This window comes from Pelobates fuscus, chromosome 12 (genome assembly GCF_036172605.1).
Source record: "Pelobates fuscus isolate aPelFus1 chromosome 12, aPelFus1.pri, whole genome shotgun sequence".
Classification (NCBI taxonomy): Eukaryota; Metazoa; Chordata; class Amphibia; order Anura; family Pelobatidae; genus Pelobates; species Pelobates fuscus.
This window is the reverse complement of record NC_086328.1, coordinates 137323347-137337137: the sequence shown is the minus strand read 5'-3', so window position 1 is coordinate 137337137 and position 13791 is coordinate 137323347. Positions and strand designations below refer to the sequence as shown.

The 13791-nt window shown below is 38.4% G+C and overlaps 1 protein-coding gene across 2 annotated transcripts in view; it reads left to right on the top strand.

Moving 5' to 3' along the window:
* The window catches only part of FADS2 (fatty acid desaturase 2), a 30710-nt gene extending 18218 nt beyond the window's left edge, over positions 1-12492 (top strand). For both annotated transcript variants that reach the window (XM_063437761.1, XM_063437760.1), the window contains exons 6-13: positions 733-858; positions 6217-6277; positions 7193-7269; positions 7537-7634; positions 8174-8270; positions 10294-10373; positions 11438-11563; positions 12338-12492. In XM_063437761.1, coding sequence (XP_063293831.1) covers positions 733-858; positions 6217-6277; positions 7193-7269; positions 7537-7634; positions 8174-8270; positions 10294-10373; positions 11438-11563; positions 12338-12389 — 717 coding nt within the window. In that variant the 3' untranslated portion in view covers positions 12390-12492. The remainder of the gene's footprint in view (positions 1-732; positions 859-6216; positions 6278-7192; positions 7270-7536; positions 7635-8173; positions 8271-10293; positions 10374-11437; positions 11564-12337) is intronic.
* Positions 12493-13791: the final 1299 nt, after the last annotated feature.

Below are 13791 nucleotides of genomic sequence, written 5' to 3'. Positions count from 1 at the left end.
TGTAGCATTTTTGTTTATTTTGTGGTCAGATTTGCCATAAAACATGAATGGCCTCCACTATTAAATATGTCCTAAAACTTCTCACAAGCACAACATAATGGGTTATATACACTAAACACAGAATTGGGAATCATTGACAAGGCCAAAGTAGCCGATCTGGAAATATTATGCAGTTGGAGAATTTTTTCAATTCAACTATTCTAGTCTACACCAGAGGTAAGCAACCTCCGGCACTCCACGACACCTGGAGAGCCTTACCCTGGCCTACGATTTGCAATCTCCTAGTCATTTCTCCACAGTTCCTGATTGGATAAATAGACCTCCGAGTTTTGTTACATTAAGAGATAATGCTTAAAGAGACAGTAATACTTTCATTTGCGTTCTCATTAAATAATATATCACTTTAAATGAACTTGTAACATGTATCTAAATGTTGCGCATCTTTGCTCTCGGAGATCTCCATTTTATATTCTCAATTAGTTTATTTATGCGCTTTCTCATTGGAAGGCATTATGGTATATTTGGATTCGCTCCCAAGACACCAGGAAGCACATTAAAGTACAGCTGTCTGATTCAATGCAAACTATGTTCCTTCTGTCTCTATATATACGAGTTTATGGAAGCAGCAATGTAAATAACATTCTAGAGCCGCTTATTTTATAGACAAAGTTGCAGTCAGCATTCTGGGTCGGATTCTCTGTCCTTACTTAATGCAACTCTCTCCTCTTCCAGGGAGCCTCTGCCAACTGGTGGAATCATCGTCACTTTCAGCATCACGCCAAGCCCAATATATTCAAAAAGGATCCAGATGTAAACATGGTCCATATTTTTGTTTTGGGAGACACACAGCCAGTGGAGGTACATCTTTGGATATCTATGGTTTCTGTGTCTTGTTACATCCTTCTTAAATATTCAGAGCTCATTCTATCTCCTTCATTTAGATTCTTTACCTTTCCTGCATGTCTTTTTCAATGTTGTCATCCGTACTCTATCCCACTATATCTGTAGGATGGAACCTCTTCCTAAATGAATCCATATTGTTAGATTCACTGACTTTCACAAACCCCGATCTTGAAAATCACAGATAAAATAAACTAGAATTTGAGAATAGTTGGCAAATGTTGTAGTCAGTGTTTTTTTTTTCCCTAGTAAAACATTATTATTGTTTTTTATTTTTTTAAAGAAAAGTCCCTAGGCTCGTTTGCAGAAAAGTGGCCTCGATACGTTTGAATGAGAAACAATTCCATTCTGTTAAAAAAAAAAAAAAAAAAAAAGCTTTTTAAATAGAAACATAGAAACATAGAAACATAGAATGTGACGACAGATAAGAACCATTCGGCCCATCTAGTCTGCCCAGTTTTCTAAATACTTTCATTAGTCCCTGGCCTTATCTTATAGTTAGGATAGCCTTATGCCTATCCCACGCATGCTTAAACTCCTTTACTGTGTTAACCTCTACCACTTCAGCTGGAAGGCTATTCCATGCATCCACTACCCTCTCAGTAAAGTAATACTTCCTGATATTATTTTTAAACCTTTGTCCCTCTAATTTAAGATTATGTCCTCTTGTTGTGGTAGTTTTTCTTCTTTTAAATATAGTCTCCTCCTTTACTGTGTTGATTCCCTTTATGTATTTAAATGTTTCTATCATATCCCCCCTGTCTCGTCTTTCCTCCATGCTATACATGTTAAGATCCTTTAACCTTTCCTGGTAAGTTTTATCCTGCAATCCATGAACCAGTTTAGTAGCCCTTCTTTGAACTCTCTCTAAGGTATCAATATCCTTCTGAAGATAGGGTCTCCAGTACTGTGTACAGTACTCCAAGTGAGGTCTCACCAGTGTTCTGTACAATGGCATGAGCACTTCCCTCTTTCTACTGCTAATACCTCTCCCTATACAACCAAGCATTCTGCTAGCATTTCCTGCTGCTCTATTACATTGTCTGCCTACCTTTAAGTCATCAGAAATAATCACCCCTAAATCCCTTTCCTCAGATGTTGAGGTTAGGACTCTATCAAATATTCTGTACTCTGCCCTTGGGTTTTTACGTCCAAGATGCATTATCTTGCACTTATCCACATTAAATGTCAGTTGCCACAACTCTGACCATTTTTCTAGTTTACCTAAATCATTTTCCATTTGGCTTATCCCTCCTGGAACATCAACCCTGTTACATATCTTAGTATCATCCGCAAAAAGACACACCTTACCATCAAGACCTTCTGCAATATCACTAATAAAAATATTAAAGAGAATGGGTCCAAGTACAGATCCCTGAGGTACCCCACTGGTGACAAGCCCAAGCTTCGAATATACTCCATTGACTACAACCCTCTGTTGCCTGTCACTCAGCCACTGCCTTACCCATTCAACAATATTGGAATCCAAACTCAAAGATTGTAGTTTGTTGATAAGCCTTCTATGTGCAACAGTGTCAAAAGCCTTGCTGAAATCGAGGTAAGCAATGTCTACTGCACCACCCTGATCTATAATTTTAGTTACCCAATCAAAAAAATCAATAAGATTAGTTTGGCATGATCTCCCTGAAGTAAACCCATGTTGTCTCTGATCTTGAAATCCATGTGTTTTTAGATGTTCAACAATCCTATCCTTTAACATGGTTTCCATCACTTTCCCCACTACTGAAGTTAGGCTTACTGGCCTATAGTTGCCCGACTCCTCCCTATTACCTTTCTTGTGAATGGGCACAACATTCGCTAACTTCCAATCTTCTGGGACTACTCCTGTTATCAATGATTGGTTAAATAAATCTGTTAATGGTTTTGCTAGTACACCACTAAGCTCTTTTAATAGCTTTGGGTGTATTCCATCAGGTCCCATTGACTTATTTGTCTTTACTTTTGACAGTTGAAATAGAACCTCTTCCTCTGTAAACTCACGTGTAATAAATGACTCATTTATCCTTTTTCTTAACTGAGGTCCCTTTCCTTCATTTTCATCTGTAAATACCGAACAAAAATATTCATTGAGGCAGTCAGCTAGACCTTTATCCTCATCTACATACCTTCCTTCTTTTGTTTTTAATCTAACTAATCCTTGTTTTACTTTTCTTTTCTCATTTATGTATCTAAAAAAGGTTTTGTCCCCCTTTTTTACTGACTGTGCTATTTTCTCTTCTGTGTGTGATTTGGAAGCTCTTATAACTTGCTTAGCCTCTTTCTGCCTAATCTTATAGGTCATTCTGTCTTCCTCACTCTGGGTTTTTTTATAATTACTAAATGCTAACTTTTTGTTTTTTACTATTTTGGCTACATCTGTGGAGTACCACAGTGGTTTCTTGAATTTTTTGCTTTTACTGACAAGCCTAATGCAATTTTCTGTTGCCTTCAGTAGTGCAACTTTTAAATAATCCCATTTCTTTTGGACTCCATTTAAATTGCTCCAGTCTGATAATGACTCCTTTACACATATTCTAATTTTGGAAAAGTCTGTTTTTCTAAAGTCTAAAACTTTTGTTTTTGTGTGGTGTGACTCAGTCACTGTTCTTATATTAAACCACACTGACTGATGATCACTGGATCCTAAACTTTCACCTACAGTAATATCTGATACCAAATCTCCATTTGTTAACACTAAATCTAGTATGGCCTCTTTACGAGTTGGCTCCTCAACGACTTGTTTTAGAGACAATCCCAGTAGGGAGTTTAGAATATGTGTGCTCCTGGCACAAGTAGCTATTTTTGTTTTCCAATTTACATCAGGAAGATTAAAGTCACCCATGATGATAACTTCCCCCTTCATTGTCATTTTAGCTATTTCTTCAACTAGTAGATTATCTAACTCTTCAATTTGTCCTGGGGGCCTATAAATCACACCTACACGAGTTACTGTGTGATTACCAAATTCTAACGTAACCCAAACTGACTCTATGTTCGCCTCACTAACCTTTATTAGGCTAGATTTTATGCTATTCTTTACATACAGGGCCACCCCTCCCCCTTTCTTGCCTTCTCTGTCTTTTCTATATAAAGAGTACCCTGGTATTGCTATGTCCCAGTCATTTTTCTCATTATACCATGTCTCAGTAACAGCGACTAAATCTACACTATCAGTTGCCATTATTGCCACAAGTTCATGGATCTTATTCCCTAAACTGCGAGCATTTGTAGACATGACTCTAAGCTTATCATTTTTTAACACACTTGCTACAGGCACCTTCTGTCCTTGTTTTGGGGGACAATTGGATTGATGTTTTATCACCCTTTTGCCCCCCCCTCCTAGTTTAAATACATCCTAGCAAAACCTCTGAACTGCTCACTGAGAACATTTGTTCCCTTTTGAGAAAGATGCAAACCATCTTTTTTGTACAGTTTATTTCCATTCCAAACAGAGCTACCATGAGAAATAAAGCCAAATCCTTGCTCCCGACACCATTCACCAAGCCACAAGTTAAAGTCCCTAATACGCATCCGCCTGTCATTCTGAGTGTTATGCACAGGCAGAACTTCAGAGAATGACAATGTGGAAGCAACCTGCCGTATATCATTGGCAAAAACACTAAAAACTTGCTTAACCTCTGAAACCTCATTGCAAGCCAAGTCATTTGTCCCTAAATGGACAAGTACATCCAATTCCCCTTCCTGCTTTGCTTGCTTAACAATATTACAGATACGTCTCCTGTCTCTGTGAGCAGTAGCTCCGGGAAGACACCTCACAAGACCACCATTGTCCATCTCCACACCTCTTATGATGGAATCCCCCACCAACAACTGCTTTCTATTAAGCCTCACCATAGTCTTCAAGCCTCTCTGCACAACACCACTAGCCTCAGTGCCTCTCTGCACAACACCACTAGCCTCAATGCCTCTCTTCACAACACCACTAGCCTCAGTGCCTCTCTTCACAACACCACTAGCCTCAGTGCCTCTCTGCACAACACCACTAGCCTCAGTGCCTCTCTGCACAACACCACTAGCCTCAGTGCCTCTCTGCACAACACCACTAGCCTCAGTGCCTCTCTGCACAACACCACTAGCCTCAGTGCCTCTCTGCACAACACCACTAGCCTCAGTGACTCTCTCCACGACACCACTACACTCTGAAAGTGCAGAAAATGAATTATGTAGAGCAACAGACTGTGCAATATGTCTTTTATCCACAACTCCAAGTCTACCAGATCCTACAGTAATCCATCTGCCATTCCTAGTATGTCTCTGCGGCAGTGGCTTTGCAGCAGTTCCAGCCGGAGTTTGTTTACCAGATAATTTACAAATCTCAGACTTCAAAAATACAATCTCCTGCCGCAAATGATTTATCAGCAGAAGTCATGAACAAAGTGTATGGAAATGTTTGTAGATAAATTATTTTAAAACGTGTTTTTCCTGACAGAATTGATTGAAGTTAAACAAATGAAATCATGGCCAGTGTTTGCAGCTTTAGATCTCTGAATGTACTTTTGGTATATTATTAGTAACGTAAAGAATACAGAGGTGTTTGAAATATAATATGGAACGTAACTCGGAGAGCCGGATGTAGAGCTAGCTGTGGGCTCCATGTCTGCTAAACGTGTTGTGGTTAGTGAGAAGGCAGCTGTTTTTACCTCTAGTGAGATGTTACCTGGCCATTTCATTATCATAAAAGGGATCGATCCCTTTAGTTGTATTTCAGTTACTCTTTTTTAAATCTTCTTTATTTAAGACCTTTTTTCTAACAGAAGTAAGAGCAAGTAAAGGACATAACAAATATATTACCAGTATAAGCATTTACAGGAGAATGTAAACGATAAAGCCGTATAACAGACATAGAATGGATTCAATATGTCTTGTATATGAAATATTACTGGTGGTTGGTACACGGTAGATCCTGTCACATGTAGTAACAGGAATATAAACGAATGTGGTTTCTAATATGTAGTAGTATTGGGTTGCAGCAGGTAGACAAACACATTTTTAGAGCATGCTGCAAGGTTGGGATAGGCTCCTTTAATTTCTTTATCTCGATGGATGGGACCTGCTGTATGTAAAATTCCAATGCATTTTGATGCATGAGGGAAATGAACTAATCAAAAAGGGATCCTAAAGGCATTACCTCAAGTAATTCAGCGTATTAAGGGGCAGCATCTTTCATGCCCTAGTCTGTGTCTAGGAAATACAACGTTATGCTTTGATTGACAAGTCAGCATTAGTCTAAGACAATCTCCCATTTTGCCTAGATGACGGTTATTTTACAGTTTATTAATGTGTTTCCTCTTGCAGTATGGGAAGAAGAAAATGAAGTATCTTCCCTACAATCACCAACACCAGTATTTCTTCCTGCGTAAGTAACGATCTATTATAAGATCCAGAGGGGCGGTGGAGAAGTGTGGGTGGAAATGTGTGAAACAGCGTCTCAGCAAGATTCCAGAGAAAGCAGACTGGCTTTAAGGAATACTGAGATCATTTTTCGTTAGATAATCTGCTTACATTCGACACATACGTTTTCTAAGCAGACATGTTAAGACGGGCAGCCTTTGATTTTTAAACAAACCTTTTACTAGAAAGTGATGTCAGGCCATTCGACTTTGTTTTACGTTACAAGTGTTTTAGGGGGTAACAAAGTGTCCCCTCCTTTTTATTTTATAAAATTGCCCAATTTCTTTAGTAATCAGTACTTTTATAAACCTTTTAGCTGTCAGACCGCCACGAAGGTACACTTCCTCGCACACATTGAGCAGCAGATGTGAGGCACTGGATTCAGTAGCATTTATTTGCCCATACACACTGCCTCCCAGTGCCTCTCTATAAGAAGCAGTTAGGATTTAGAAGGATTGCCCACAAGATCATCATTAATTAATCATCTCCCAAATGCAGACCCTCTCGCCACCGGATAATAGAAAGGTAAACTCATTTTTAGAGGAGCAGATTGCCATACATTTAATTAATCTTTTAAATACTTCAGTGTTATAGATAAAGGTGTGTATTTATAACACGGGGGAGTTTCTTTAAAAAAATATATACTTATTTTTAATGATGGAGATTGTAAGTCGATTCAAGGACCCCCTTAGTAAATTACAAAAAGTAAAAAACATGGTGGAATATTGCAGGAAGGGAAGGACAGTTATTTTAATCTATACAATGGTAGTAATGTCAGTTAAGACATTATTATATATTGTGACTATTTACATTGTATTCATCGTGGCTTTCACCTAATTTGTATCATTAAATAATTATTACGTTTCCATCTATCACACAGTTGGACCCCCCCTGCTGATCCCAGTATATTTTACTGTTCAAATTATGAAGACCATGATAGTGCGCAAGGATTGGGTGGTGAGTAATTAACGCCATCTGTAATGACGTATATTGCTTGTTTGTTTTTTTAAATTGTATTATATCATCTTACATCCCATTTATTAGTAGATCTAATCTAATTATATATGGGAGGAAATTATAATAACCCAAATTAACAATATTATTAAGAATGTTTGTTTTTATAATTTTTTCTTTAACACTGAACTAACGAAGCAAGAATTGAACGTACAGTTTGAGTACAGACAGATGGTATCCGCAGTCTAAGATTGTTTGCTCTGTCCTCAGGATCTGGCCTGGTCTCTCTCTTATTACCTTCGTTATTTCATCACATTCGTTCCTTTTTTCGGCTTCTTTGGCTCAGTTGCTCTACTTACGATTGTTAGGTAAGTGAAATAAAAGCTGATAATAATAATAATTCAGTGTGTTACCCAAAGTAAGAATTATCACAAATTCAAAGTGACTTCAAATGCCAGTAGCTGAACCTGAGGTATTACAAACTATAAGATGAACCCGAGAATGTCCAATACACTTAGCTTTCATGCTGTCACATGACCCGACACACCAATGTGTCAGTCACTGGCTCCGATACATTCTACAGACCAGTCCTTACAATTCTGGCATTTATTTATAGTTTCGGCTATTTTTGTGATCTCCTTTTTGGGGAATTAGTCTATCTTTCTGACAGTCGGCTTTGGTATTGCTGTCCTAGCATTTGTATCTATCATGTTAGCAGTAAGCAAGCTGCAATCCTCTATCTGTTTCTCCTTTGAGAATTTCTAAAACATCCTACTTGTAGTTTATCGACAGTGGAGAAGCAGTGGGTTCGATCGGTCTGTACTAACGCTCATTCTTTTATTTTATTGGGACCATGTCCCTAGTGACCATTACTCTATGGTTGGACTTTGTTCCTTGTACTTTGCAGATTCTTTGAATCACACTGGTTTGTATGGGTGACCCAGATGAATCACATTCCGATGGAAATTGACCATGAGAAGTACAGAGATTGGTTGAGCAGTCAGGTGAGTAGATTTTGTAGTTTTGCATTACCACAAACACCTCGAGAATGGCTTCAGTATATTTAGGGTTTCTTTAAAGTGACACTAACTATTTAATCTCATTGAAGTGATTATAGTGCCTGGAATCTTCGAATGCTGTCCCTCCATTCATTGTTAACGAATTTTCGAGTAGTTAGACACTAAATAAGTTTACTTGGCCATCCACATCACGGCCCCTAATGGAGGTAAGGATGAGACAGGAATTGCAATCTTTCTTCTAGCCATACCAAATCATGCCAGCAACTGGTGCTGTGATAGACTGAAAGCAGTCTGCTGACACTCCCATTCCTCATTACTCCAACCAGAACAGAGTGAACGGGCTGCTGGGCACTCTATGTACTACTAAATAAGCACCTCTTGTTTAGCATTAAAAAGTGTTTTACACTGAATGGAAGGATAGAACCAGGGAACTCCATGTGCTATCAGCACTTCAATGAGATGAAGCAGTTACAGTCCCTGCAATGTCCCTTTAAATCCTATATCCCAGTCATTGCGCGGATTGTCTACATTATATATATATATATTTATTAGCTACATTGTTAATTCACGTAAATAACAACAATCATTTTGGATTTTTCGACTATTACTGGTGTCTGGACTCCAGCTGAACCTGTCATGGATAGGACAATAGAAAGATCTTCTATGGGAATGGCTGAATCTTCTGAATGGTCAAATGAATACAATGAAACTCCCATAAATACCCTTCCTGAACCGAGAGCAACTTCAGCCCTCCTAAAATGGGCCCTTAATATGTGATGGGACATCATTACTGTACATGCCTTGACTTGGATTCTATTGTTATTACTAAATGTACACTTAGTAAAACCAACTTGTATCCCAATGTTTACGTGCTCATTATAACTCGTCTCTGCACGTTCTCCCTAATCCTTTTATTTTCACATCCACCCATAATCCTTTTTTATTCTTGTACCCAGCACTTTGTTTCTTTACTGTTTGATGTTCTCGATCAGATGTTCAACAATCATTCATTTTCCCTTTTATTAAAAACCAAACACATTAACTATTCTTTCTCACAGATCTCATCGATGTCAGGTGTAAAAGTAGATTTATTTTTGGCACTGTCCATGGTACTGACATATATGATCGATCTCATTAATCCAAGTACCTTAATAACCTGCAGCTCTGTAATACACCCATATCTGGGTATAAATTCTCATTTTCACTGCCTCCCCACCCCATCAATTCTAGATAACGGTCAGTGTCCTAAATTAATTAATAATTGTGCTTTGGTAGGGGTTAGCTCACGAATGTCTAGAATTTCTACATAGTTCAGTTCAGAGTCACAAGCTCTGTAAAACCATCCTAGAGAGGATTGGCTGCAGTCTAAGAAGATCTTTATCAGTGTTAGTTTACCCATTTCAGAAGAGACCCTTCATCTAACCTTTCCGGACCCCAAACTCTGCAGCTTACCATCTGATGTGTTTCATTACTCCATGTACTGTAATGTAAGACGGCAAAATGTAGTGGGCTGGTGTAAAATAAATAACATGACCCCTTCCCATCTCATAACTGTAAATGTTATTCAAATACTCTTCATTATGATATAATAAAGCTTTTAAATATTAATCCCTTACCTCATATGCAGAGGGTGATAGATTAATATAACAAAGCACTGGGCTACAGGATGTCCCCAGCCTGTTTCATCAAAATATATTTTCAGTCAAGGAAAATGTCCTAAAATGTGAGTTGATGGGTTTGTCCCCTATCAAAACTCAAATTGTCAAATATATTTTGATAATATAAATGAATTTGTCACTAACAGTATAACACAGAATTTAAAGTGTGAGATAATTTATACAGTCACACCAAAGATACAGAGATCTAGTAACATGCAGCGAGATTTTACTAATTATATAGATTTTATTGTAAATGCTAGATGATGGGTATGCTGGACATTCATTTGGGTAACGATTGCAATCTAAATCTGACGCCTAGAATAATCTGGTTTTAACCTGTCCTTCTACAGCTTGCGGCCACTTGTAACATTGAACAATCCTTCTTTAATGACTGGTTTAGTGGCCACCTGAACTTTCAGATTGAACACCAGTAAGTAATATTAAAGTTATTCCTAATACGGTAAAAGCTATAATCCATGGGCCAAAAATATAACTGAACAATAAATAAATGGTGGACAGCGCACGTGTGTTCCAACAAATTTATAAAACCAATAACCAGTTAACAGTGTTTAATGTGGCAATAAAGAAGTATATATATATATACCCTCTGTGAGAGACTGTCAGATGTCGCTCCCTCTCGATGTAAGGGGCACTTCCCAGGCTCAGTAACACCTGCAGCAAATATAAAATGACTAATTACTGCTACAAAATTTAACCTGGAAAACCAGGAGTGGTTTGATAACCCCAGTACACAAGCAATACTACATCTGAGAGTATCTCACAGAGAGTATATATAGAGGGTATACATATATATATATCTTTATTGCCACATTAAACACTGTTAAGTGGTTTTTGGTTTTATAAATTTGTTGGTACACAAGTGTGCTGTCCACCATTTATTTTATTGTTTGTTTGTGTCACTTGTGAAATTTGGTGGAGTTTCGCAGCACTGATTTGGATATGTCTAGTTAGTGCATATATATCACACATGGTATTTTCTTTATAACTAAGTGGGTGAAAACACAGGAAGAATGTAAAGCTATAGGGTGCTGAGAGGTCAAGGAATCTATATTTGTGTCTGTATTTATTATGTGATCATCAGTTGGCCATAGGTGGGTTGGTGGTCCATCAACGTTTATGTAAATCCTTTACTGGTGAAAATGTAATATTAAGTGTGAAAATGTGAGCAATAGGATGTGATGTATTCAGTGAGAATTCAAGGTGAATTTAGAATGAATTTCAAATTTAAGGTCAAAATCCTCCCAGTCACCTATTCTTTCCATTCAGTTCCTCTGACCTTACATTTGAAACTCACTTTGAACTCTCTCATTAGTAAATAGCCCTGACTGTAAGGCAGAATGCTGTGTTATACTATGTTACACGAGCTGGTACCAGGATGCAACGTGTACCAGAAAGCACAATGTCAAACTGTAACATGATCCAGGGAAGTATCGTGTCATTTCTTAATCCCCATTTCCCATCGCTTTGTCGTAGTCTATTTCCGACCATGCCTCGGCACAACTACTGCAAGATAGCTCCCCTTGTTCGCTCCTTGTGCAGCAAATACAATGTTAACTATGAGGAGAAGACTCTGTACAATGCCTGCCGAGATGTTGTTTTGTAAGTTATCATTTTAGCACTATTAAAATGTATTTGTGTAGTGCCAACAGTTTACAGAAATGTGAGACTAACTTTTACTCAAAGTATAGATTGGTCTTCTCAAAATGTTATAAAGAGGGAGTGACCAAGAGGTCAAACATTAATCATTGCTTGAAATAGGAGAGGAAGTCTGCACCACTGATAGAAATATGAGAACTCGACTACCTGATTTATCCAACGGACAAGTTACTCATCTGCCCATAGACCATTATCACAATGAGCCTCAAGCCAAGCCCTGCAGAAAGGGGCTAGTAGGGTTGGAGGTGGTGAGGTTAGAAAAGGCTTGAGGTTTAATAAAAACTGAGAGGTAATATGGAGGCACAAAATATTCCGCTAATGCCCTCCTACAAGAGTAATCCAGTGCTGGTCAGTTTATGTCACGCAAGGACTGTGGACCACCATTAAATCACCTTTCTAGGTCCAAGACTGCCATAAAATGTCCCTGGGGATTTCTCAGCCACACTAAAACCATCCTGGAATTTGAATGTGATAATCTAATAGAATAGTAAGCTGCTTTTAGGGAAAGTTGAGAGTGAAAACAGAAGAGATATTTGTCTGCTTGAGAGAAGAAATATAAATGGTACGAGATGAAAACAATCAAAGTCATTCTTTAAGGACAGAAATATTTTGGTAATTGCACCCTACATCTTTTAGAAAGCATATTACAGATAGCGCCCCTTTACTTTGTTCTTTTTAACAATGTTTTCTTTTGTTTTCCGTATTTCTCCAATCCAGGTCCCTGAAGAAGTCGGGTGAGCTGTGGTTAGATGCCTACCTCCACAAGTGACCCTGATCTGGGTGTATTCAATCAGGTGGCCCCCTGAACTTAATACAATTAACACCTGGCTATTTGTACTTTTAGGCTTATAATAAAACTGCCTCAAAATTAAGGTCAGGGAGCCTTCTTGATCTTCTTTTAACATCTTCACTGCCAGAGGGAGAAGAAGCACATTGGGATGAAATGTATTCTAGATCCCTTTTGTAGTGGAGGGATTAAAGGACTCTATAATACATATCAGCCTTAAGCGTAGAATACAGAACACTAACGTAAAACCCTGTAAATATGAAATGACGAAATGCCCATCTCTTCCTGTAAGTGTTCGCTTTTACAAAGCTGCAGAATGCGTTGGCTCTTTTGGGAGACTTTGTTCCTCGTATGGTTAAGCCCTAGCAGTGCCACAACACATTATTGCCGTTGTGGCACTGCTAGGACTCAGAATCTAAAAGAAACAAAATAGAAAGTTAAGATGAATTTAATGCAGGTTTTAAGGCAGTAAACGTGCTGGAGAGATGCAAGTTTCATAAAAGCTTTCAGTCAGAGACTAAGAAAGATGAGTGGGGGTATTAGAAAAATTGGCACAAATTAAGAAAGTTAAAGAACCTGCGAAAAGAAGGAGTAAAGCGAGCACTGTCTTCAAGACAGATTTACTAAGTGATGATACATTGGAGGATGTGATTTCTGTTTTTAATGAGACCATTTAAGAGCTACAAAATAAACCTTTCATAGAATGACATGCGTGAATTTATTGAAGATAAATCTCCCATTGTAACACTACTTAGTAAATCATTCCTTAAGAGAAACATGTTGCAGCTTCTGCCCTGCATTAGAAAAGATTTGAGTTCCAAAGCATGAAGTTTGTGTCGGACTACGTTCTCCTTGGTACAGATTAAACGTGTCTAGATTACCTGCAGCCTTACAAAGAGCATATTGTAGATAAAAGCACACGACAGACTTGCCTTATTTTACTGCGTCCTATGAAACAAGGAAATTGTCAATTACATGCATTTACAGAGAATCTATCCTCGTTAGTGGAACCATTGCAAACACTCCAGCTACCATAGCCACTACAGCTTCCTTAAGCAGTTATGATGAAAGGAGTGTAATGACACTGTCCCGGCGTGAACTGCCAAGCCATTTTAGCATGATCTTTCACTTCTGCTAGTAACCCGATCTTCTCGAACAAGGAAGTTACATGCCAATGAACGAGTTCCTCTCTTGAATGAACTGACATCTGACTTCTCCAGCTCAGAAGATTGGAAGCGGTGCCGAAGCATGCTAAAATGGCTTGATAGATGGCGTCTAGGCATTCCTGGCAACATAGACACTATAGCGGGCCGTAGTGGGAGTGTTCCTTTAACCCATTAGCAAACACCGAGGATTGTTCTGAGTAATATAATACAAGGGTGAT